Source organism: Diaporthe citri (genome assembly GCF_014595645.1).
Source record: "Diaporthe citri strain NFHF-8-4 chromosome Unknown scaffold_12, whole genome shotgun sequence".
Taxonomy (NCBI): domain Eukaryota; kingdom Fungi; phylum Ascomycota; class Sordariomycetes; order Diaporthales; family Diaporthaceae; genus Diaporthe; species Diaporthe citri.
Genome location: NW_025064857.1, coordinates 1,024,001 through 1,049,266, shown reverse-complemented (window position 1 = coordinate 1,049,266; position 25,266 = coordinate 1,024,001). Strand labels below are relative to the sequence as shown.

The 25,266-nt window shown below is 53.7% G+C and overlaps 8 protein-coding genes across 8 annotated transcripts; 5 read left to right on the top strand and 3 right to left on the bottom strand.

Annotated features, from left to right (window-relative positions):
* Positions 1 to 173: 173 nt before the first annotated feature.
* On the top strand, positions 174 to 1,177 carry INS49_004583 (uncharacterized protein; the record flags this gene model as incomplete). The annotated part of the gene is made up of 2 exons (XM_043165371.1): positions 174 to 341; positions 398 to 1,177. The coding sequence occupies 2 exons, from the start codon at positions 174 to 176 to the stop codon at positions 1,175 to 1,177; spliced, it is 948 nt and encodes a 315-aa protein (XP_043018086.1).
* Positions 1,178 to 2,452: 1,275 nt separating this feature from the next.
* Positions 2,453 to 3,742, bottom strand: INS49_004582 (uncharacterized protein; the record flags this gene model as incomplete). The annotated part of the gene is made up of 2 exons (XM_043165370.1): positions 2,453 to 2,497; positions 2,738 to 3,742. 2 exons carry the CDS (start codon positions 3,740 to 3,742, stop codon positions 2,453 to 2,455), a joined length of 1,050 nt encoding a protein of 349 aa, XP_043018085.1.
* A 2,789-nt stretch (positions 3,743 to 6,531) lies between these two features.
* Positions 6,532 to 8,376, top strand: INS49_004581 (uncharacterized protein; the record flags this gene model as incomplete). Its single annotated transcript, XM_043165369.1, has 2 exons — positions 6,532 to 6,742; positions 6,809 to 8,376. The coding sequence occupies 2 exons, from the start codon at positions 6,532 to 6,534 to the stop codon at positions 8,374 to 8,376; spliced, it is 1,779 nt and encodes a 592-aa protein (XP_043018084.1).
* A 1,100-nt stretch (positions 8,377 to 9,476) lies between these two features.
* Positions 9,477 to 10,595, bottom strand: INS49_004580 (uncharacterized protein; the record flags this gene model as incomplete). Its single annotated transcript, XM_043165368.1, has 1 exon — positions 9,477 to 10,595. The coding sequence occupies one exon, from the start codon at positions 10,593 to 10,595 to the stop codon at positions 9,477 to 9,479; it is 1,119 nt and encodes a 372-aa protein (XP_043018083.1).
* Positions 10,596 to 15,908: 5,313 nt separating this feature from the next.
* INS49_004579 (uncharacterized protein) lies at positions 15,909 to 17,296 on the top strand (the record flags this gene model as incomplete). The annotated part of the gene is made up of 4 exons (XM_043165367.1): positions 15,909 to 16,196; positions 16,246 to 16,596; positions 16,667 to 16,763; positions 16,845 to 17,296. 4 exons carry the CDS (start codon positions 15,909 to 15,911, stop codon positions 17,294 to 17,296), a joined length of 1,188 nt encoding a protein of 395 aa, XP_043018082.1.
* A 2,132-nt stretch (positions 17,297 to 19,428) lies between these two features.
* Positions 19,429 to 22,000, top strand: INS49_004578 (uncharacterized protein; the record flags this gene model as incomplete). The annotated part of the gene is made up of 4 exons (XM_043165366.1): positions 19,429 to 20,655; positions 20,722 to 20,832; positions 20,912 to 21,133; positions 21,182 to 22,000. 4 exons carry the CDS (start codon positions 19,429 to 19,431, stop codon positions 21,998 to 22,000), a joined length of 2,379 nt encoding a protein of 792 aa, XP_043018081.1.
* An 811-nt stretch (positions 22,001 to 22,811) lies between these two features.
* INS49_004577 (uncharacterized protein) lies at positions 22,812 to 23,552 on the top strand (the record flags this gene model as incomplete). Its single annotated transcript, XM_043165365.1, has 1 exon — positions 22,812 to 23,552. The coding sequence occupies one exon, from the start codon at positions 22,812 to 22,814 to the stop codon at positions 23,550 to 23,552; it is 741 nt and encodes a 246-aa protein (XP_043018080.1).
* Positions 23,553 to 23,811: 259 nt separating this feature from the next.
* INS49_004576 (uncharacterized protein) lies at positions 23,812 to 24,914 on the bottom strand (the record flags this gene model as incomplete). Its single annotated transcript, XM_043165364.1, has 4 exons — positions 23,812 to 23,832; positions 23,893 to 24,423; positions 24,478 to 24,782; positions 24,848 to 24,914. The coding sequence occupies 4 exons, from the start codon at positions 24,912 to 24,914 to the stop codon at positions 23,812 to 23,814; spliced, it is 924 nt and encodes a 307-aa protein (XP_043018079.1).
* Between the last annotated feature and the right edge of the window lie 352 nt (positions 24,915 to 25,266).

The following is a 25,266-nucleotide window of genomic DNA, read 5'->3' as shown; positions in this document are numbered from 1 at the left end:
ATATAAATGTCGTGGTATCCCTAAGGTTACAAGTGCATTTAAAGACCAGGGAAGTTGGGACGAACACCAGTTCGCAAGGTGCTTGCTTTGCCCTCCTGGAGCAATAACATCACCACCCAACCCCGCACCCGACCATCCCGGCCGACCTTTCTTTCGCACCTCACTCCTCCATCATGCTGGGCTCTCTGATTACCACGGCCCTTGTCGCAGTGCCGGCTGTCTCGGCTCAGTCAGACGTGCCAGTTTCACCAGCCCTGCAGAAGATCATCAGTGATGCTGCCTCGGATCCAAAATATGACTACCCGACCTCTCTGACCGGGGATATCGTCCCCAAGGGGTTTGTAAGTAGCACGCGTAGCCCATTCCGCCGATCGCCGGCTGATCCGAGATTCCTTAGCACTCTCACAATGACTACTGGCGTGAGGTCCCCTTCTACTCAGCCCTGAAGGCAGGCGCAATCAGCGTCGAGGCCGACGTCTGGCTCTACAACGGCACCCTCCACGTCGGCCACGACCAGTCCTCCCTGACCGACGAGCGCACCCTGGACAGCCTCTACATCCAGCCCATCCTGTCCGTCCTGCAGCGCCAGAACCCAAACAGCTCCTTCGTCTCGGGCGCCACCAAGAACGGCGTCTACGACACCTCCCCCAGCCAGACCCTGTACCTCTTCGTCGACCTCAAGACAGACGGAGCCACCACCTTCCCCGCCGTCATCGAGGCCCTCCAGCCCCTCCGCGACGCAGGCTACCTGACCACCTACGACGGCACCACCGTGACCCAGGGCCCCGTCACCGTAATCGGCACGGGCAACACCCCGCTCAGCCAGGTCCAGGGAGTCGCGCCGCGCGACTACTTCTGGGACGCGCCCATCCCCCTGCTGGCCCTCACCTTCGCCAACATCACCTCCGACGTCTCGCCCATCGCCAGCACCAACTTCAACCTGGTGTTCCCCGGCGTGCGCGGCGCGGGTGGGTTCAATGACCTGCAGAAGACACTCCTCGCCGCCCAGGTCGCCGTCGCGCATGCCAAGGGCATCAAGGTGCGGTACTGGGACCAGCCCGGGTGGCCCGTGGGCACGCGGAACGCGGTCTGGAGGTCGCTGTACGATGGCGGCGTGGACTTGTTGAATGTCGATGATCTGGAGGGGGCAGCTAATTTTTGGGAGGGCTCAGGTTGACGATAGTTGTCTGTAATGAAATGTCTGGCTTGACCGCGGATGAGTCGAGGTATCCAGGTCCTATAATTAGAAACAGTTCATGACACAGATGATGGCCAAGACTGTCTTTCTTGTCGTTCTAATGAAGCAGCATCTCATCTCGTAATGACGGCGGCTTCTGTTGATCCAAAATCAGCTATCCGACAACACAGCCTGGGCTTTTCCCCTTCAAAGATAAAGGTGTCCTCCTGCATGAAGTCCTCCTGCATCGTGCAACGGTATTCAATATTGTTGGATCAAGATAGAACGGGTGTGGGTACTTTTGCTGCCAGTATTTTCCCCGTCATGCAACCCTTAGCCCCTGATCCACAGATACTATAGGCGACATTCAAGCAGAGATCTTCACGCAACTGTGAAGTTTATATGCTAGGTAATTTTCATGATACAAAGTCCTCGATTGAGTTTTGACAGAGAATCAGGAAATGTTCATCACGGACAATCATATTAGGAACGAGGATTACCGTTGTTCTCTGGCGAACATGCCCCAAAGTGTTACAGCGTGGCAAGAACACATGTTTGATGGTTTGGCTCAATACACAAGAGAGGGTTTCCTCAAAAGACTGGGTAATCATTCTTCTTGGCTAGTCTTACTCTGACAGTTTACATGCAGGATTCAGACACAGGCTTGGTGTCTGTCAGGAACCACAATACCATGACGCCGCCTACCCAGTATTATGACTTCAATCGCCACCCGATTACGGAGGACGCTGCGCTTACGTAGCGGGGAAGCCGCGAGGGCGCGGAATTGTCTATAAAGAAAGGAGAACTCTTCAACGGGGAAAGGAGGAGGAGGGAGAGGCTAAGTTCAGTTGTACTTTACTCTACGAATCTATTGCTCCCATACTGCTTATACGCAACGTGTACACTACGCATCCCTAGTCACTCTGCTTGTATTCAACACCCTTACAGTGTCGATCCTAGTTAATGCAAGTCTGCCAAACCTGAAGATTAACTTGGTTTCTGCAGTCACCACTTGTTGGGGTATGTAGCTTTTCGCAACTGCCCGATGAAGGATCAGATATAGCCATCACAAAATATGGTTTCGTGCAATGTCCCTTCCATTTGCCCCTTCTTTGAGGTGTTGAGACTTTTTTCTCGGCTTTTCTTTCTTCTTCTCCTTTTTCCTTTTCCTTCTTCGCGCTCATCTAGTTCCCTTGCGTGGGCTTCGTTCTTCTAGAAGACCCTTCACATACCGGGCAAACCATTTGTGTGGACATCCTTATCCTGGTCCAGATGTCAAGTCTCCCAGTCCCAGGTCATCAGCCCCGTAGGGTCTGGTGCCTGTTACAAAAAGGATGTACGCAATGGGTCAAGACCAGATCCATTATTTAGGATCATTGCTCGTATGGCGCGGCACTGCGGGCAATTTCGATCACAGCATTGTCCAGGAATAAGACTTGGTGGGGATTGACCCATCGCTGCCGGAGCCCCAGTCTGTCCGAGATGTGCGGCATATGGGCTGATGGTGAGATTCTCTGGAAAACTATGCGTATGAGGCACCTGTTGTATTCCATTGCCCACAGCGATGAGATCAGGATCAATGTTCGCCAAAAGGTTGTTGGCGATTTCTTGGCTGGAAAGCCCTACGCATGCAGGAGGTGTTATGTGATTGTCTGGGTTCCCCTGGGCGACTAGATTCACATTAGCATATGTGGCCGCTGAGGGAATGGTCAGCTGCTGAGGAGGAAGAGACATATTGGGCGTCTGTCCCATCTGAAATTCATTAGTGAAACCGGAGATACTCTTCGTAAAATAGTCGCTGGGGTCCTCCTGGCTGAGAAGCCCTGCGTCGGCAGGAGGTACGTTGTCTGTGTCTGCGTGTCCAGAGGCGAGTGTGCCATCATTCGGGAGGATGCCATCATGCTGAATCTCGAAGTCGATATCTGCAATCTCTCCCTCAATCTTCGACTTCCAGTGGTTCTGACGCTGGAGCGATGCAGCTGCCTCTTCTGGGGTGATTTTCCCTTGGGAAAGGAATTCCTCCGTCTTGCTGATTTTTTGGCGCGAAATTTCGAGTCTTTCTCGCAGAAAAATGAGCCTCTTTTGTCTTTGTTCAGGGCTGGCACCGCTTTTCAGGGGTAACCCGGTCCGCTTGAAAGACAGGTAGTCCTCCCTCGCGTTCTTGAGCAGCTCGGCGTTTTTCAAAGTCAGTTTTTGCAACCTCCCTTTCTCTTGAGCGGATGCTTCCTCAAGCCTCGATTTCGCCGAATGGAAGTTTTTCCAAGCATTATGGTACTTTCTGTAATATCTCTGGGCCCTCTCGAAGTCTTCTGGCGCGTGATTCTGTTGCTTCGGTGCCGCAAGCTCGCACTCACGCGGTCGTCCGACGCTGTGCTCTTGAGGCTGAAATTTCTCTGTCGGGGTGCCGAGTCTTGCCAGATGTTCCCGGAAATCCTCATCTGTGATCGGGTTCCGGGGCTCGGGGCGAGGAAGCACGGCACGCGGGCTGGCGTGAGCTGTCTGTTGTGGCGGCCATTGCTGAGGTGTTTCCTGCATTTGCATGGGCGAGGCCACCAGCGACGCCATAGGGTGATGTCTGTGGGGTGCAGGGGCATTGTACTGGTAGTGGACATCCTGCCGCGGCTGCATGGAAAATGGGGCAAGATGATTAATGGACCATCCTGGAGAAACATCCGCGCATGGGATTTGAGAGTCCTGCATGGCGGATTCTGTCATTTCGGGGCCAGGAATGGCTGAATGCCATGAACGAGTTGGTGCCATCGAATGAGCTGCATGTGATACGCTCGAGACGAAGTCTGATGAGGGCTCTCCGATGTCTCCATATCGGCTGGCACAATACTGCTGGCGTGGAGGGTGATCTATGCCATATGACTGGAACTTCTTGGTTTGGTTGGATCCAGATTGTTGAGGGCCATTTAATTGTGCAGTTGGCGGTATGGAGTCCTCGAAATGGCGAGGTGTAGCACTCTGTGCGAATAGCGGATGGGCATGGAACCCCGGGTGGCCGCCTTTGTTTCCGATTCTGGACATCTTTCGCTAACGACTTATAACTTGAATAATGAGGAGGTTGGTGTGATTGATAGACCTCTCTTGTAGCTGTTGCGTGCAGAGACAAACTGGGTGTCGTTACTGGCCCCAGTGTGGTTCACTGGTTATGCTTCTGCAGTTCTTGTTGGTGATTGTTGATGATGTCGATCGGAGTGCTAGGATCTCAGGAAAAGAAATTGGGAGCCAACGGGAGGACCGTGGCCCTGCCAGATCTCAGAAGTTGGGCTGATTCAAAAATGGCAATTTTGATATCTGCGCCGGTTCCTAGCATCTGCTAGCAAGGGATTCATGACAGTCCAAGGCAGGACCAAAGGGGGAGCTTGTCCAGCTAAGCAGGTCTTTGATGAGCCCTTCATGTTGGACATGAAGCTAAGGGGTAATCCAGACGTGTTGACTCATTCGCAAACCAATACGTGTAGACAGAAGAGTGACAGTAGAAGGACCGAAATGCCAGTAGATCCAGACCAAGACGTACCTATGCTATATTTGGGCTGATAACTTCATTTACTTTCCCGGCACTCGAACAGAGAAGAAAGCTCCAGTGCAAAGGAAGCTCCACCAACGCGTTCTGCAGGAGAAGGCTTCTTACGGAATGCCATCCAGTGTGTTGCCTTCCAAGAAGGTTCACTGGTTCGAGTCCCAGCAGTAGGCTGCGCGGTGAGAGATGTAATGGCATTTCGTACGCTTTCCCTTCCAGCGGAGAACGCAAGGACAGACCCTATGTTTGTACACAGCCTTAGTGCCAAGTTCCAGAGACGTTTTCCCTCAGGCGACTAGTTTCGCGCTGGCTGGCAGTAATTTCACAGTCATTCCTCCTTACCTCGGCGGCAATTGCTCGAAAAGGTCCGTAAGGTGGTCCAATGACAGTGCGAATATTGCGTAGAACGCGGCTGCCGTTGAATGGCGGGCATGGTGTCCGACAAAATGTGTTTATTGGACGATTTGACGCTGGGTCAGTAACTAGTCCTTTCAGACGCTGCCTAGTGTTCTATCAGGCGTAGATGGCGCGTTTATAGGTTGACATCGTGCTGAAGCTGGCCGATTGATCCAGACCCCGTAAGTTTACACAGTGCAAGAGCCGCAAAGGTGCTCCTGCCGTCTACATGACCATCCTAGTGCTGGAAAATGACTACATGTGGCCTGATAGTTCAGGCACGCGCCGTCATTTCGTCGGCCGTGCCTACCTAAGCATGTGCTAGTTTCACCAACCTGATTGCGCCCTCCCCTCTTGGACATTATTGACTCACTGTGCGAGATAGAAATGAAGAATTTGGACGCTGCCGACCTTTTGTGAGCATGAGAGCTACCCAAGCGCCTGTGTATTGTAGATAGAGCCTTCGAAATTTCAGATGGGTCGAAGCCATGGCGGAATCCTCTTAGCACAGCGGACGGCAGACTCAGCTTGCCCATCATAATCGGTGTTCATATCCCTAGGATAGAGCTATGGACATACTTTGCAATACAGTTGTGGCTCCTTTTCGCGCCTATGATAAGACGCAGGCCACACTTAGATTCCTGTGATGTCTGTGAGTCCAAGTTTTCAGACTGTAAATTGAGCAAGAGTAGGCGTGACTGCACGCAGTGCCCGATATTGAGGACGCAGAAGGTAGGGAGGACCAAAAGATTTCCTTGAAGAAGCTGCATTCCAGGAGTTTCTTGGGCCGTCCGCTACTCTTGTATCCTAGCATTAAGGCCAGACCCACCTACCATCATGACCCAGTACAGCCAGAACATGGCGCCTGCGGGTTTTCAGTCAGGCGGCCTACCTACATATCGGACAGCAAGAAACAAAAATGCACTGTTAAATGATCGACACTAGTCGACCTGGTGTAAGCAGGCCGGACATCAATGCCCCTTGAGTCACATACATACAAGCATACTAGCCATAGCGAAACCGCGAATCACTTGTTTATACACACTAGACGGGCACCTAAGCATGGTGTTTACTCTGGCCTCGGACTTCAAGGACCCTACTGGACACTCATCCTGCTTTCCTGACTCCATTCATGAAATACTATGCCCGAGCGGCCGCGTATGGCTCGCAGTCCTATGCCACTAGAAGACAGTGGTCTATCGCACTATCCCTCCAATTAGAGGGCTCAAGATCCCTTATAAGTAGCGTCCCTCCCCCGGCCTTCCATGTTCATTCTTTCCTCAGTGTACCCCAAACCCAAAATCTCAAACACACACAGAACTACAACCACGCAAAGATCAACACACTGTGCCACACAAGACAACAAGACTCAACACTCTCAGTGTCTTGGGCACTTACACGCTCACACTCTCACGTATACTCATCAGTCGCAATGTCTTTCGACGACAACTTCAACTGGGTTGGTGACCCTGTTTTCAACGACAACTTGGACTGGGTTGAATACCCTGGTCCCAACAACATGCCTCCACCTTCAGGTTCACTCGTGCGACAAGAGCAACATCAGTTCGCTCCGAACCCTTCCGCCATGGGACCTTGCCCCGGTCCACACTTCAGTGGTAACCCTTACATGGCTCATACACAAGGTACTATTAACTCCAAGTTCCTTCCCCTACATCAGAGAGACCTTCAAGGTTCTGACAAGTCTACAGCTATCAACCAACCTACCACTATAGGCCAGCACCAACAATATGGCTTATGGATGCCCTATCAAGATCGGTTTCGGCCCATGGCTCATCCACAAGGTACTAACAACTCCAAGTTCCGGCCCCTCTATCATAGAGACCTTCAAGGTTCTGACAAGTCTACAGCTATCAACCAACCTATCACTGTGGGCCAGCACCAACAATATGGCTCAGGGATGCCGTCTCAAGAGCCATTTTGGCCCATGAATTCGGCCGGCCGTGGTCATGGCATAGTCTCTTCTCACTACGCTAGCCACCAGGCCCCTCAAGCACCGCAGGCTTTCCAAAATGCGCCTGTCCTACAGCCAGCCATCCCACAAGCGGCCAACCTACTGGCGGCCAACCCACTGGAGGATTTCTCACAGGCGGCTACCACACAGCCAGCCATCCCACGGATGGCTATCCCACTGGCCACTGTCCCACTGGTGCCTAACGCACAAGAGGCTATACCTCAGCAGATCGCCCAGGAGCCTCACCATCAGACACAAGCTCAGCACCAACCACAGGCTCAGCACCAACCACAACCACCGCCATTAACGTTTGAGCAAAGGATAGCAGCCTTCCGCCCAGTCCCAGACCCTCACCCAGAGCCCACACCACGGCCCGGTCCAGGACGAAGGAAAAAGAACCAGCGGTTCTGGGCTCCCGAGTATGCCGATGCCGCTCTCAGACACAGATATGAGAAGCTTCAAAATGCCGACAACAGAGTCGATCTGGCCGAGAAGAAGCTCGCGAAGAACGACGAGCCCTCCCAGATTGCGCATCTGCAGACTATCCTTCTGCGGAACATGCAGGAACGGGAGGATCAGTGGACTCAGTGCCAACGCGCGGAGCGAGGCGAGGTCGCCATCGAGCTTGCTCCCTCAGAGGCCGAGGCCAAAACGAAGAGACTGAATGAGTCATGGGCAGACGCACGCGCCCGGCTGCAAGCTAGGCAAGCCAGTCTGAAAACAAAACAGCCACACGCCGTTGGCGACGACGGCGAAATCGACCTGGCACGCTTGGGTGTAAAAGACCGGCAAGGCCTGCAGACCATGATCAACTGGGTACAACACAAGTGGTTCACTCTTGCCGACTCATTTGCCACCCTGCAGTCCGCAATGAATCTCGCATATGGGACCGATGGGCAAGACACCAAGACTTACGGAATGCGGATCCACGCACTTGGCTGCTACGAAGCATGGTCCCTTTGGAGATGGCCTAGCAACTCTCCGGAACACATCGCATTTCGGAATCTGTATTCAATTCCTGACCCTTCCACGTGGGGGTTAGACGACGCTCCGGCCGCCATGGACGAGACACTAAGAGACATGGAAGCGCAAGGCCACCCCTTATTACCGGTCCCACAAGTCGCGGACATCGTCGGCACCGTCGGCCCAAACGGAGAATTCCAGCCGCCTCCAGCGCAAGAGGAAGCTACCAACGAGCAAATGGACTTGTCTCCCTCCTCCTTCTCATCCTTCGACAACAACAACGACGACAACAACAACAAATTGAGATACATTGACCCGAGACTTCTTCAGAAACACTCTTGACATCTCTATACATAGAACAGCGAGTGATGACACACACCAGATCGATCATGTGTCTTTTTCTTTTGTCCTTTTTCTTTTTCTCGCGAAGAATATTTGATTAGTGTTTTGGAAAAGGAATTTTGGGGTTGGGTAATTTGTTTTCTGCAAATTGTTTTTACACACATGTACAACAAGCTCTCGGCGAAGAGCAACAGTGTTTGGAGTACGGGCTGCAACACTTTGAGATACCCACGATACCCAAGATACCCAAGGAGCAACAACAACCCAAGATCAGAAAACAAAAAAACCCACAAAAAAGGTTTAGATAGATAGACAACAAAAGCAATAAAGACGTTGTCCCAAGCAAAGACTGTGCCATCATCGTAGACATCAAGTGACAGTGACGTGTTCTGCATGCACCCAAGGAAGCCCTGACAGCGTGCCCAGGTCTCTCAAGGGTGGCCACTCACACTGCCGAGGTTGCCGTACCAGAACATTATATTTCCTTCAGAGGGTCGTGAAATATCCTTGACAAGTGTGCTCCATTATTGAAAGTAGAACTATGGCCCTCGTCCACGCCAGATCGGCCGTGGTTTCGAACACGAGCCTGGGAATCTCATCGCCACTAAACCGTACTTGCGACTTGTCGTTTCCGCCTAAAGTACTGTGTTCGGACGGGACCCTGACCTGACATTGTGGAGAAAAAAAGGAAAGCGCCGGCCGAATACCCAAATTCACGTCGAAACGAAACAGCCCTATTAATAGAGGTCACAATACGCATGCATTATACATCAACGTTTGGCCCTACAATGGATACGATGAAAATAACTACAAAATTGAGAATCGAAACAATGGAAGCCAGTAGCTGGTAAGTCAAGGTAAAGATGGTGAGGAGACGGAGGTAAGTCAAGAGACTACGATGCTGAGACAGTTACTAGACAGAACATCGAGAGCAACATCGAGAAGACGCTTGGACAGCAGGCTAGCATTTACCAATCATGTACAACTAAATGCCTAGCGACTCCAAAGATAACTATATACACAAAACCACCAGCCAACTCCACCACCCAAAAGGATGGGTGAGATCAGCAATCCTCGAGACAGAGGCCACAACCAGTAATTTAGCAAGAGGCAACGCTAGGGACGTTCTGGCAAGAGTCGTACTTCTTGCCGCCGGACACGGAGACGTCCTTCCAGGTCCAGTTGGAGCAGGCGCCGGAGCCGCAGACGATGGCCAGGTTGTGGCCCTTGGAGGCGACGGCGCCGTCGCCGTGCAGGCCGTTGACGGTGACGTCGGTGATGGGCAGGCCGCTGGTGGGGTCGCCGTGCAGGTCGCCGCCGTCGTAGTTCTGCTCGATCAGGACGCCGTACTTGGCGATGTTGTCGAGGGTGATGTCCTCGTAGGTGATGTCGGCGATCTTGCCGGAGGTGTTCTTCTTGGCCTTGATGCGGATACCGTTGTCCGAGTTCTTGACCGTGCTCTTGGAGAAGGTCACGCCCGTGACGGTGTTGTCGTCTCTGCCGCCCACAGAGCCGATGGAGAGACCGTGGCCGCCGGAGCAGAGACCAGAGTCGAACTTGATGTTGGTGCCAGAGTTGATGGCAACACAGTCGTCCTGGTTGTAGACCTTGGCGCCGTTGATGTGGATATCGTTGGAGGAGCCAATGTCGAAGCCATCGGTGTTGTGGCCGCCCTTGGAGTCACCGGCAGAGTTGTCGATGGTCATCTGGTTGATGGTGAGGCCGTCACAGCCGTTGATGGAGACCACCTGGACGGGGGAGTTCACGATGTGGATGTTGTTGATGTGAGAGTCAAACAGCTTGTGGGCAGCGAAGAACTTGGGCTTGGTCTTGCCGCCGTTGGAGCCCTTGGTGTCCCAGTACTTCTCACCGAGGCCGTTCAGCGTAGCGCCGGAGGCACCCTCGACGGTGATGCCAGTGCCGGCGATGGACAGAAGGGGACCCTTCCACTCCTTGTAGCCGAAGGTGGTCTCGCCCTCGAAGATGACCTTGGTGTTGTCCTTCAGCTTGGTGAGGTCCAGGGTGGTTCCCGCAGGGACGGCGACGTCCTTGAGGGTGATGGTGGAGCAAGAAGCCTGCTGCTTCATGGCGTCAGCAGCACCGCTGGAGCCAGAGAAGGTGCAGCTGGAGGCACGCTTCATAACGTCGTCGGCCCTCATAGGCGATGCCATGACGGATGCCGCCAGGGCAGCCGCGATAAGTCCAGACTTGAAAACCATTTTTGCGGTTGATAAGTGATTTGTTAAAGAGTTAATTTGGTTAGAAAGGAATGAGTGTCGTAGAGTTCAGTCAATCAATGTGGATGAGTGAATGCAGAACAAGATCAGGAATTGTCCTAGGAGACGAAGTCCTCACGATCTTTATACCTGGGGTCGACCTCATCCCCTCCGGTGTGCTTCCAGAGGATGCGTGCCGACTCTGCCGATGTGTGCCATCCGTTGCATACACAACAGTCGCAGCGATCCACAAACAATCAGCCAGAAATATTCCAGAAGGCTGTGTGAACGGCACTCGGCCTTGCACCGAGAGCGAACGGAGCCCCATCCGCATGGTGGAGTTCGGCACCCACCCTGCAGCCCCCCCCCCTGCGGTGGAATCGTTCATCTCTCCGGGGCCGTGTGGACACAGCCGGGCGAATGGGCGGCAGCGTTCACGTCTTGGCGTTTGACCATCTGGCCAGGGGAAGGGGACGAGGGAAGCACTCGAGACTGTGCAAGGCCAAACAGGCATTGTCAACCCGCGGAAAACCGGTTGTACAGCTCCTCCAGATGCTCATGTTATTTCCGTAAATGCCGTAGAGCCGGGTCGCTGACCATCCCCTAGGCGTTGATGTCGCCTTCTGTATGGATCGTTTGATGTTCGACGCTACGAGAGCGCCATGTGAAATGGATCGCGAAGGTTCGAGGATATAGCGAAAGTTGTACTCGAAGTAGGCGACAATTCTGATTTCTCCAACAAGCACCAGCTTCACCCGTCAAGCAAGCAATAAGCGCGCACTTTTACTACTGCGTAGCACGTCAACATCGGGCTGGGAGATCTAGACCAATGACGATCATGTTTGAAACGAAGGGCGCCAAGCTCGATCACCGGTTGTGCGGTTAGCTTGACAGAAAGCTTAGCATGTCGAACACTTGGCGATCGACCGTGGCGGTTCGGGGCGGCAGCTCGGGGCCCATTGTGCGCATTGTTGAAATGGACTGATGGGGAGAGGGTCCCCATTTTTCATTTCTCAATCTAGCTGTGCCTCGTGGGGACATCTTGGCTTCCTCCACATCATCCCACCGCCGGGCCAGGCTTGCTGGAACCAAGATTCTCCGGGAAAATGGCCCACGGGGCGCCCGGCCGAATTATGCGGTGCGTAGGTACGGCGAGTCGTCTGATGCTAACACACAAGTCAGTCTAGCCTCAAAGCTTGATGCCTTCCGACATTAGCTGTGGGATCTGTCAATCTCTTGACCGTGACGGCCCTTTCGACGTGAAGATGGAGATTCAACACGCCACCGACGCGACACATGTGTCGTGGTGCTCTGGCTGGTTGTCTCGCGCGACGTTGCTGTGGACGGATCGTGGTATGCTTTCGGTAAATCGCTGGATCGTGCATAGGGCGACACTCTCGACGCCAATTTGACGCTGCTCGTGACAGGCGTGATCAAATGTGAATTCTTTGACACAGGGATGTTTTGGCGAGGCAAAGGTCGTCAGTGGAATTGGCAGCGAGATCTGGATGGAGCAAAGAAGACATAGAAGTTCGTTTGACGGGGAATGGCCGAATCAATGGCTATTGGAAGTGATACGACTGTAGATGGGCCTGTTCTGAAGTCGTCAAGTCAAGTCAAGAACATCGCAGTGAAGACGGAGCCTGCACGGGAAGGCGCAGTCCTACCGTAGTACTTTGCTCTATGCCTTCCTTGTAGGGGGGCTTGATGCCGTCAAACTCTGTCACTTTTGGGGGACATGCGCAGTGCCTACCCGGTAAGTTACCAACCACGTAGGTGCTCGACCCCTTGGGCCCACACAAGTCTCTTCCCATGAACGACTGCGGGCACGAAGTCGCCTTGTTGGAAGAGTGTTTCCTCGCATCTCTCAGATCTATGGCTCCACCTTGCTCGACCGCCTCCTTCCTCTGATTCGTCGACCTTTCCTGAGGCGACCTTTCTAGGGAGGTAGGCTCCTTGATAGACGCATTTCTCAGCTCGCCTGCTTGCAGATTCCAGATCAAAAGAGTCAAGATCACAGCAAAGCTGAAGAGAAATGATTGACTACAATTCTTCCAACGACAACTGCCACCGAATCAGCTTTTATTTCCTTCCAATTCGTCAGGGGGCTTCAGTCGTACTTTCAATCGTCCCGCGGCACAGCCAGTCTGAACCTTGGACCGGATTGGACTGACAAGCATCCGAAGGTCGTGACCATCCTACACTATTTATCATCTCGATCCTGAAGGCTTTCGACGAAGACAAGGGGCTTGCAACCAGATTGTGGCAAATCTGGCTGTTGTCTAATCTTCGAGCTAACGACATCTGCACAGGAAGTGGCCTTCCTCCCCTGTTCTTCGGTGATTGGGATCTCGCAACGATCATGCATCCACCCCACGCGGCCTGAAAATTTGATCTCCAGTCACAACGCCCCAGGAGACATTCATCGAGTCTAAGCTACGACTGCCGCAAGAGAAGACAGCTAGGGTTGTTTTCATACAAGCCATCGAATGAAGCACATGGGAAAGGCACACAGGAAAAGCACATGGAGCTTGCAGACGCAAAATGCCTACCAACACCAGCACACTGTATTTGACTCATTGTTGTAGCGAGGACCAGAATTGGCGACCAGCGAAAACAGATGGAGTATTCAACAATACCTCCCATTCGCATTCATTACTACGCTTGAGACAGGTCTTGGCAAGATTTACATTGTGTTCTTCGTAGCGGCACTTCGGACGCCCCTTACCAGTCACGTCTCGCGGACCAAAGGGACCACTGGACGAACTCCAGCACATTACGGACGGATACTGGCTGAGGCCCTCGCACCAGCAACTAGAGTCTATGTTTCCCCAGCAGCAAGCCTTTAGGCGCAGGAAGAAGCACTGGAGCAACTCAATCATAAAAAGCTAGGCGTCGAGCCCACTACAGAGGCACAGTGCCCAAAAACATCGAGCTCGAGGCTCCAAATTGGCAGAAATAAGTGACACAGTGGTGACCATCCTACCAATAGCGCTAGGGTCCGCGGCTAATGTCTGGATGTACACAGTTAGCCTCAACGTCACAGCCTAGCTTTAGACGCCGTCTCTTCCGCGACCTTGACTCACAAAGACCCGTCCATCCCTGCAAATTTGGACTTTCAGCCATCAAGGACCTCAGGGTACATGTGCCTGACGGCCGCCGACTCGCGAGATCTCGCATGCTACCATCTGCACGTGGTATGTTGCACATGCCAGAAAAGCTAGTTTGCAACCTCAGCTTCTTGCGGCTGGTGCACCTCGACTCTACGTGAGCTCGTCAGAGCCGCTGAGATAAGCCCATCAGCAACAGCGGGTATTCGGCCGCCAAATCTGGCAGAGCGCTCGCCTATTCGGCGGGGCCGCCGCCAGCAGGCTAGAGAATCCACTTTCCTATGTGATGGAGTCAATCAACATTCCTCCGAAGAATGGGAGCGGGCAACCTACCTTTCCCTCTCTCCTATTTCCCCTGAGATAATGTGCAGACGAGTGGGAGCTCGCCGTCCGCAATGGTATGCAGGAAGTCTTGCGCTCGCTCAACGGGCGTGAGCGGTCTCGGTCGGGAGCACTCGACAGTCTGCGTCTATTGAGTCGGTACTCGAGTCGAATTTAGGGCCACGGTGATCCGGCAATCACCGTAACCTTATTTCGACTTCATCCGAACAGCTGTTCCAACTCCATCTGCCTAACATCACTTCTTCGGCGCCGTGATGCTTCCCAATACCTACCAGGCCATAAAAGCAGAGCGCATCTCTCCCGGTGGCAGCTGTGACATCGGGAGAGCTTTTGCGTCGTGTTCGAGCACGACTTCAGTGGTCGCCCCAGCTGCCCAGCCACAAGCGAGGGCCTCTTCTCATGCACGGAGCAAATCACGCGACTCGCCGTCTGCCTCTGCCTCTGCTCCAGGGCCTCTGCCACAATTTCCAAGTGATCTTGCTCATCGCTCTTATCGTCCAACTGGGATGATTGCCTCTGTGTGCTGCACTCAAACTGTGCACACGTCTCTGCTATTCTTTGCGGCGCAGGAGCCTGCTGATGTTTCCCCACGCAGCTGTCATCCTCTGATTGCCGTTACTTTGGTTGTGGTCTTACTCCCCAACCCTCCTCCCCGACATTAAATACCCCCAACAACTTTTCCATTCGATATCATGTGCCGTGGTGGTGCTTCGAGATATCAGCGAATGCTACCCACCGAACCGTCACAGCGAGTCAGGGTTGTGAGCTCGTGTTCGGCCGCTAGTGCTGAAAGTCGGTCACAATGTCACATTGGTGTAGAGTCGTTATCTTGCGTCTTCGTTCCCCATTCACTGACCGCCCTGTAGTCGTGGCCCTCTATTCTGCAGCCCGCAGGGTATGATGCTGTTCGTACGACGCTCATTTCCACTTTTCCCCGCGACGACGAGAACCAGTCTGACTGGGGAGGGGGGCAGGGGCTCGGGTGTCCCCGCTTTGTTGTCTTCGCCCAACCTCGTATGTAAATCTCGCATATGTAGCTGTCAGTCAAAGACGTGCGTCTGAAATGTCGCTCACATCTTCGGAACGCTGGCCGATATCTCCAAGAGCTCGGACCCGGGCACGGCCACCCGACAAGCACGGTGTGCATTAATCAGCACAGCGGTGTCTCAATCGGTACAGGATGACTTACTACATGGAGATGAAAAGGATCTCTTCGTGCATGTTCCCCCACCAAAATGTTGGCTTGGCGCGGGAATAGCATCATACCTTTCGGACTGTACCACCACCTCTTCGGAGACTCAGAGGTTGCAGTTTTGGATGCCAAGTCGGCTTAAGCAGGCAAAGCTTTCTGCGCCTTCGCCTTTGGGATGCGCTCCAAGCCACAAAGAACGCGGTCAAATCTACAGTGGACCCTCAACGTTCCATCGCCAAGGCGAGACTGCATCCCTCTCACCTGCCGAGTCGGCCAACCACTGTGCCTCATTGGACTTCAAGGCACGACTGGGGAGAACAACACAGCGGTTCCCACCACCACGAGCAAGTTATCGAGGCAGTCAGCAAGGTTGACTCACGAGCGAAATATGCAGGCCAATGTCGCCTTCACCTGGGCAGCAAGAGCCCGCGATAAGACATGTCGACATCGGAATGGCGAGTCTCGTGAGCTCTTGGCTGCAGCTGATGCGGGAGAGGGGGTTTGCTTCTGCAAGGAGGCTCGTTCGCGGTGAACGTGGAACACGTAGCTTGGCTCGAGTATATAAAGAGAGGTATATGGGAGGTTGACGATTTTGATCAAAGGTAGATAAGGTCCCTCATCTTCAGCGGCCCAAATTACCACATCTTATCAATCACCCTCCACTATATGATCATGTTGGGCTTGAACCATCTCGCTCTTGCTTTAAGCACCTTTTCCCTGGCTTGGACCCACCCAGTCCAACACAAACGGGCTGCCATCCCTGGCAAGTACATCGTCACTCTGAAGCCAGAGGCCGACGTCGGGAGCCACATTACATGGGTGAATGGCATCCAAGCCCGCAGCGTGCGACGCCAAGACGCTGACAGCGGCGTCACCAACTCATATGCTTTCAAGAGCTTCAGTGGCTACGCCGGCGCTTTTGACGATGCCACCATCGAGGAGATCCGTAACAGTGCTGAGGTACGTCATGATTGACCCTTGGCCGCTACAAATATTAACAACCGCGTAGGTCGCCGCCGTGGAGGAGGACGCCGTCTGGGAGCTCTACGAGCTGACCACGCAGGCCGACGCGCCCTGGGGCCTGGGTTCCATCTCCCACAAGGGGGAGAACTCGACTGATTACATCTACGACACCGAAGGAGGCGTCGGCACATACGCCTATATCATCGACACCGGCCTGCTGACGACCCACGTCGAGTTCGAGGGGCGCGCGTCTCTCGGCTACAACGCCTACCCGAACTCTGACTTTGTTGACCTGATTGGGCACGGCACCCACGTTGCTGGCACCATCGGCTCGCGCGCGTACGGTGTTGCGAAGCAGGCCAGCTTGATATCTGTCAGGGTGTTCGACACCGGTAGCGTAAGTCGCTTTCGTCGTGATTCTGGGACGGTAATGTGGCGTGTGGAGATTGGCTGACGATTCCATCCAGTCCTCAACCTCGATCGTCCTGGACGGCTACAACTGGGCAGTGAACAACATCACCGCCGAAACGCGGGAGGCAACGTCCGTCGTCAGCCTCAGCTTGGGTACGCAGCAAACGCTCATCAGCCCCCCTTTAACACAGAACTGCCACTAGCTTCACCGTGCTAACTAACTACCCACTCCAGGCGGCGGCTTCTCCGCAGCCTTCAACGCCGCCGTAGCAGCAGCCTACGAAGCAGGCATCGCGACGATCGTCGCGGCGGGCAACAACGGCGTCGACGCAAAGAGCTACTCGCCCGCCAGCGCGCCCGAGGCCATCACCGTCGGCGCGGCCGCCATCAACAACACCAAGCCCTCGTGGAGCAACTACGGCAGCATCGTCGACATCTTCGCCCCGGGCGTCGACACCCTCTCGTCGTGGATCGGCTCCGACACGGCCACCAACACCATCTCCGGCACCAGCATGGCCACCCCGCACGTCTCGGGCCTGGTGCTGTACCTCAAGAGCGTGCTGGGCGGGCTCGAGGCCCCCGCTGACGTCGCTGCCAAGCTTACTGAGCTCGCGACTGAGGGCGTGCTCACTGGACTGGGGACTGGGAGCCCGAATCTTTTGGCTTACAACGGGAACGGTGCTTAATCTTTTGCCTTCTGTGTATGGTTGGAGAACATAGTTGTTCTGGGAAAGCCTCTGTGACCTCGACTGCTTGACTGATATAGAACTACGGACAGACTTACTCGGCCCATGGTCAGCTTCTACGCTTCGTGGAAGGTTTAGCCATTTTCTGCTAGAGAGCCTGCGTCTTGCGGGTTCCCGCATGATTCTACATATAACTAATTGAATGAGCAACGTTTCTTCCTTGTCGCTTAGCGCCATTGCTTTCATAACTACCTAGCTTTCCCCTCGAAGGTGTCCCTAGTCCCATCTCACCACAGTTGTCAGCATTGATCTGACCTCCTCGTTTCTTCCGCGCACACATCCCTGCTACACAGCTAAGAAAATTACGTAGCTTCTAGCAATGTGAAGTCGAACTAAACCTATTCTAGATCTCTTGATAGACGGCCTTCTAGTCAGGTTTGCCTCGCACCACCACTCCATGAATACGCGACCGGGCAGGCACGAGGTCGTTTGCAGGGCCACTATTCACCCAATGCGTCTGTCAGACATACAAACGACTCGAATCAGCCATCGCCAGTGAATCACAAAATCACCTCGGTCTAGTCCCAATGAAGGAGGGTGGGACACTTACAAGCTGATTCAATCAGCTGGAGCGAAGGGCGAAGGGGGGATTGGAAATCCTGAGAGTAGAGGAGGGCCTTCTAATCTATATTCAAGAGACTTTGGCACCGCGTTTTGAGACCATCCATCCCTTCTATTAATCGTTCGTCTGGTATTCTGTGGCTACTTATACTGCCTCTCGGAACTGTCTGCCTCTTCGCGTTCTCTCTAGTTACTTATATACCTACATTCGACCTGAAACCATAGATCGGGAGGTCATTCTTAGCTCCTCTCCTCGCTCGTGTCCTTCTTTTTGCTCCAGGACCATGCCACGGGGCAGGCAGGTTGTGCCCCAGTGCGGTCTAGTGTGTTGAAATAGCAATTGAGCACATCTGAGGCCATGAAAAAAGAGGTCTTCGGCACCTTACCACTTTGGGAATTGCACACCATCGTTATTCAGCCATTTTTGCCGAGTATCAGTTCATTCACAAGCAGATAGCTACGACTAGTTCATTTTTCAAGTCTCCCTTCCGTTCTATCGCGATCTGTCTCGCGTTTTCGTAGCTCTAGATCACAGCCTGCCCGTCGACCCCCTGTCGATCTAGCCCGATTTGTCAAAAAGTCGATCTGCGAATAGCTTCACCGCACTAGCTAGGTCAGCCAGCAAGGCTTCTAGGTTGCTATTCATAGCAAGGGACCCACAAATACCTCGTTTGATTCTTCAACACTATAATCTTCACTTCAAACGGCCCCTCGACGCGTTCACCTTGCCTAAAACGGCAGATCACAGGCTTCGACAGATCACAGCCCTTCAGGGCAGTAGCTTAAATACGAACCTTCCCCCTCCCAATCGACCAAACTTTCCTTCCTTCCCTTCCTTCTTCAACCTCGACAGTTTTTGTGTTGGCTTGCGTTGTTTCGTCTTGTCCACAACCCAGCCAACCATACCTGTCATCCAAGCTTTTCTCCTGTCCATCGCGGTCACGCAAGCTTCTGTTCTGTCCTCTACCCAGACATCCTCACAATACCTCCTCACCATCCACAGAATACCCTCTCACGATCAATTGATCTGTAAGTAATACTCTTGGCCCTCTGCTCCATACCACGAGCGTCGGCCGCAAGGCGCTGCGACGCGTGCCTCATCCTCCAGTTCAACTACCACTTCAACAATCACCCAAAGCACCTCCCCATTGGCATACGCGCGCAGAAGCCTCCTCAGATATCTCCCAGGCGTCTTTTCCTTCCAAAACACTGCTTCAGCAGACCCTCCTCATACCCCTTCTGCAACGCGCCAGCACCAACCCCTCCACAAAGACTTTCCTAGCCCGCGACCTACCTCCTGGGACACCTACACAGACCCCTCCACAATCACTTTCTATCCACAGAACTACCTTCCTCAGATCTGCCGCAATTCATTTCCCAGACGACCTTCTCATCAATCAACTTTGACCCAGCACACGCGAACCTCAACCGATAGAGATATCGACTACGAGCGACGCGGTGTTGACAGGCAATACTAACTACTGCCTCTCAGGAGAATCACCATAAACAAAATGCAGACCACCAACGGTACTCCCAACGGTGCTCAATCTCGTCCTGGCTTTGCTGGTCAGCCGACAACCCACGTCAACGGCGCGAATGCAGCGACGCCTGTTGCCAACAACCACCTCACCGCCATGCGCGTCCCTCACCACAACGCGTACACCCACCAGGGTAACCCTCAAGTCCAGCCTGGCTTCCCCGGTCAGCATCAGATGGCCAACATCGACGGCACCACCTACGAGATGACCATCCGCGGCAGCTCTGGCGCGCCCATGCCCGTCGCCCAAGGCCACGCGCAGAGCGCTCAGCAGGCCCCGCAAGGCCCTCCGTGCTTCCCTACTAGTCACCAGACCGTCAATGGAAACGGCTGGAACCCCGTTCTTCCTATGTTCAACAACCCTGCCGCCATGAACGCGCTTTACCAGCTCGCGTCTGCGGTCGCGTCTCAGCCCGGCCAGCCGCAGTATCCTCAGCAATGCCAGACTCCTCCGCAGTTCCAGAGTCCTCAGCAGTACCTGACTCCTCAGTCCCAGAGTCCCCAGCAGTACCAGACTCCTCGATACCAGACTCCTCAGCAGTACGGAACTCCTCAGAACGGAACTCCGCAGCACGGGACTCCTCAGCAGTACGGAACTCCACAGCAGTACCAGAACCAGGCCACTGATTCTGCTACCCACGCGAATCCATCTGGCGACAATGCTCCCAATGTCGACATAGCACGTCCCTCTACCAACCAAACCCCTCACCCAGCCAACAATACGACTGCTTCTCTCCCTCATCCCATTACGCCTGGCGTCGATCATCATACTGGCTCCGGCTCACCTCCTGATGCCAGTTCTCCTCTGAACGCTGGCAATGCTCCTGATGTTGGCGTGGCTCAGCCTTCAACGAAGACCGAAAGCCCCGAGGAATTTCAGGCCCGCGTCAAGGCCCTTGTTGGGGAGAAGGGAAACGCTTTCGTTGGCTACATTCAGAACGATACCGACTACCGCCGTTACAAGCAAGCAGTCTGGAAGGCCAAGCTCAGCGGCGGCAGCTATGAGAATAGGGCTCAGGACTACCCGAAGGATGCAGCTGGTCAATCGAGAGTCAGGCAGCGAATCTTTGACGCCTTCTTCAACCTCGATGGCGAGCAGGATCCCGCATCTGAAACAGGTGAATTCGCCAATTGCCTGGCTGTGAAGATCGTTCAGGGACTGTCGCCCATCGAGGTGGAGCTCTTGGCCCACGACCTCATGGTTAGTTTTTGATGCGACGAACCTGCGTCAAGGTTACCAATGCTAACCCATTTTTTTTTAACACAGATGTACATTCTGAAAGTCCAGTCAGGACAGCCCGTGACTACGCCAGACTTCAAGGTCGTGCAAGAACCAACCTTCGAGGCCAAAGTCAACGAGGTGGTGGCAGCTCTGAGTGTAAGCAGTGGCCCCACGAATTAACCCGATATAACAAGTGTCAATTTGGTGCGGGACAGAATATTGATCGTTCGCCTAGGTCAACAAACTCCTCTGCCGCAGCGCAATGACAGCCGACAATTTGCTCGCTCGCATTGCTGCTGATCCTGCGGGTGAGCGCCGCAAGAAGACCACCAACATCAGGAACAACTCTGGCAAAGCCAAGGTCCTCGCCGCCGAGTCCGCGAAGAAGGGAACAGGGAGAAAGGGCAAGGGGAAGAGAGCCGCGGCTGATACCGAGGCTGAGACCCAAAACGAGGCTGTTGCTGAGGTCTCTGATGTCGTTCGAGCAACCCAGACAGCGGCTTAGGACGCCAATGTCAGGAAAGCCAACGGCAATCGCAACCCAGCGAACTCTACTCAGGGCCGCCCCACCAAGCGCCCGAGAACTACAAAGCAGTCTACTCAGATGCCTCAAGCCCAGAACCAAGGCGAGGCTCCGAGACAGGAACAGGTGCAGCCAATGCAGCTCACCGAGACAGGCCTCACCAGCGGCCAGCCCAACGCCAATCCCGTCGACACGATTCAAGGCGCCGCCAACCCAAACCATCGCGTCTTCGACCAGACTCATCACGGTCGTAACCTCAACGACGGATTCGTCCAGCAAACCTCGCAGGCGAACAACTCTACCAACAACGACCTGAACCTCGGTCTCGCCGAGCAGAACCACCAGGCGACCAACCTCGTCAACAACAACGCCGGCCCAAATCAAACCGACCGCGCCAACAACCAGACACCTACTGCGGCGGCAGACCAGAGCCATAACGCCTTTGGAGCACCTCTGCAGACTCAAGCTGAGTTCAACATGGCCAACGGCTGGGAGGACTTTGGCTTCGGCAACGACCAGCCTTTAGAAAACATGGAATTCGACTGGACACTCGACCCCGCTGACTCCTTCTCCGCGGATCTCATCAATCAGTTCATGGGTCTGGATCAGCCCGCCATCCAGGCGCCGCAGCCCGTTATTCAGGAGCAGCAGCCAACCCAAGAGCAGCACCAGGCGCAGGTTGGCCAGCCGCTGTCTGGTCCGGGCGATTCTTTTCTGCAAGACTTGAATAACGACTTGTTTGGCGACGCAGAGTTTGCAGCCAACATGCAGACGTTGGCAAACTTCAACGCCCAGAACTAAACAAAGTCTACGGCAGGAATGGTGGAGAAGTCGGATGGAGGTGGGCAGGAAAGGATGGATGTTAGCGGAGGCAGCGATGGGAGGAGATCGGATAGCAGTACTGGTGCACATGAGCTGCTCGGACGGAAGACGCACAGCCTCAAGGGTCTGCCATGAGCACAACTTTATGCACATACATCCTATTATATGAGACTCACCATGTGATTAGTCTTATATATTTACTCAACACAATCGGTTGAGTGAACGAGTCAGCCCAAAACATGCTGACCTACAATCCTACACGTATCTCATATCTCGAGTGATTTGACCATGTGTGATTGCCTGAAATCTCTGGAATGTTGTACATAGTGTGCTCTATTAAGTTCACGCTATATTCGAATAGTGTGCTCATTAAGGTGTACGCCGTCAAGGTGCGGACCATTAATTGAAAAAAATACCAACTTGCATAACGTAGTTGCTAGTTATTTATTGGAAATAACTAGATTGTCGAACTCTGACATACATTTCGCCTTTTACCCTTAAACACACCATCTGTCCACTCATCCTGTCACATCACACTTACAAACATCACACATCTGAGTCGATAGATGGCAGTCGACCGGTCTTCGCATCCACAAGATTCTTTTCCCTGTCAATACGGCTTGTCCTCAGTGAGTACTGCATACGCCCAGATATCGATTCGTGAAGCTTTGCTAATTTGTCCTGTCAGTATTCGAGCCCCGTCTTCGGAGGCAAAGCTGCTACATTAATCAAATTTGCAACCACCAAAACCCTCTTGCACGACATTTGCCAACTCATCCACCACTTCATCATGGCCCTATCTGTGTGCACACCCATCAACGAGATGGAAGAAGGTGAAAACAGTCGGCTGCACGGCATCCACCCATTAATCAAGCCGTCTCCCGTTGTCGCACCCAGGTATGGAGCAAAACAACAATGCCTTCAATGCCGGATCAGAAGAGAGAAGGAGGTAAACTATTGGAAGACAATCATCACGAGGCACGCGAAGGACCTGGACTTCCTCCCAGTGCCGCCAAGGGATTTCGTCCACCGAGAGAAAAATGCCATAAGATCGAGGGACATCGAAAAAGCGGACCGCCTCAGAGTCAGCCTCAGAGCTCTTCTGCGACGTGAAAGGCAGCGCGAACTACCTTTTCACAGGGACAACGAATGCCGGCGATGGGTGTTGCTGCCGATGACGGAAAAGCCGCCGGAGCCGATGCCGGGCGTCCCAACCGTCACCGTCACCGACCCGGGCGGGAAGACCTGGTGGCCCAAGGATCCAAACTCATACATCACCCAGAAAGAATCAGCCGCCATCTCGGCACGCGCGGCAGAGCAACACCGCGGCCCCGAAGGCGAGGCACATTGTGCTGCTTTTCAGGAGGCATTTCGGAAGGGTCTGGATAACAAGCCCATGGGAATGCGGCCCGAGGTGCTGTATTGCGGGACATGCTGGGCGAAGCAGGTGGAAATCGAGGAACAGGAGGCTCGTGTTGCGGAAGTGCATGCGACTACAAAGGAACGGGAGGCGATCGTTGAAGGAGCATGATGCATATTGAATTTAGATGGTCTGACACACGATTACAAAACAAAGGAGCCCGGGAGGAGCAGCATCTGAGGATGGATCCCAAGCGGGTGAATTTACCACATGGCGCCGCTTCATAGAATCACGTCTTATTCTGGTTTATACTATAGATGAATTGACACTCACGTTTTGTTCGCTATAATTTGAAGTCTGTCGGATGAACCACAAGGCCGGAAGAGCTTCCCTGCTCGTGCACCATCCGAAAAGTCAACTTCTCGATGGCTTAGTCTGTCCAGACGTCTCCCTGTAATGACATATTTGTTTAGCACGAAGATATCATCGTAGAGGTATGACCTGGACTCACCAGCCCAAGGAGCTCTTGGCCCTTGAGGAAATCTTTCGCGTTCTGCTCCCCCATCCACTGCGGCAGTGTTCTATCGACACCCTCCTCAGTATCGAAGAATCTTCCTCCCGTGATGAAAACAGCTTTCCCATTGAGACCCCGATCGGCTGAGCATTGGAGTATGATCTTCCCGACATCGGTCGGTGCATTCAATGGCATCTTCTCTTTAACCCACTTCTCTCTCACACCAAGCAGTTGAGTGTCGGTGGCCCATGGGCAAAGCGCATTCACCCTAACTCCGTATTTGAGGGGCGCCCATGGCCGGAGGGCTCGCATGAGACCAATAACGCCATGTTTCGCTGTCGAATAGGCGAACAGCCCGGGTGCCTCGGTGATGCCGGCTATTGAAGAGACGAGCACGATGGATTTTGAAAAGTCTGTGCCCTCCTCGCCTGCAGGATGGCTGGCCTTCATGTACGCCAGGGCGATCCGGCAAAATGATAAAACACTAACCAAGTTTATGTCGATGTGATCTTTGAGTGGCACGGGCTCCTAGGGCGAAGGTCAAATCGTCACTCTTCCGTTCTCCAGAGGATCTCCACTCACAAGCCGGACGCTCGCCAAGTCCAAATCTTCTGGCTCAAACCACCCGCCTTTCTCCCTCACGGCAGCACAGGACACGGCGACGTCAACACGGCCGTGGTCCTTAAATGGCGTATCGAAGAGGGCTAGCTGCGAGTCGTAATCCCGGACGTCGAGCTTCTGGAAATGCACCGAGCCTCCTGTGTTTTTGGATTGCAGTTCTCGCATAACTGCCTTGCCTTTCGCCTCGTCCCAGTCTCCGAAGTAGACATGTGCGCCTTGGCTGTGGTACAATGCTACGGCCGCTGCACCAATGCCTTGCGCTCCGCCTTGCAGGAAATTCGATGTCAGTGTTCCTGGGTAGGCAGATAGATGGTGTATGGGTAGCTCGCACCTGTCAACACAACAACCCTGCCCTTTAATGCCCTGGCATCCTCCTCAGAAAAGTGTATCTCAGCCATAGCAAAATTGGAACTCAAAGGATGCGTTACTATGGCAGTGCGGTGCGGGGGATGTTGAGTTTTGGTATAGACGGTAGGATTTGGATCTTGAGACCGAGTCAATCTTGTTCGAACCACTACGCGTTCGACGATGGAGGATGGAGGAATAGGTCTCGGTTTATCATCTGTTGGCCGAGGGGCACTAGGTACCCGCAACGACGATACTAGACGAGACGTGGCTGCGGGGTTGTCCTCGTGACAATCAATCCAAGCATTGAAAGCCAAAACCCCCAAAGTCTCGGCACCCAAACCGGCACCCAAATTGGCGCCCAAACCGGCGGGACCGGCAGCTCGACATCATTGTGTGGAGCCC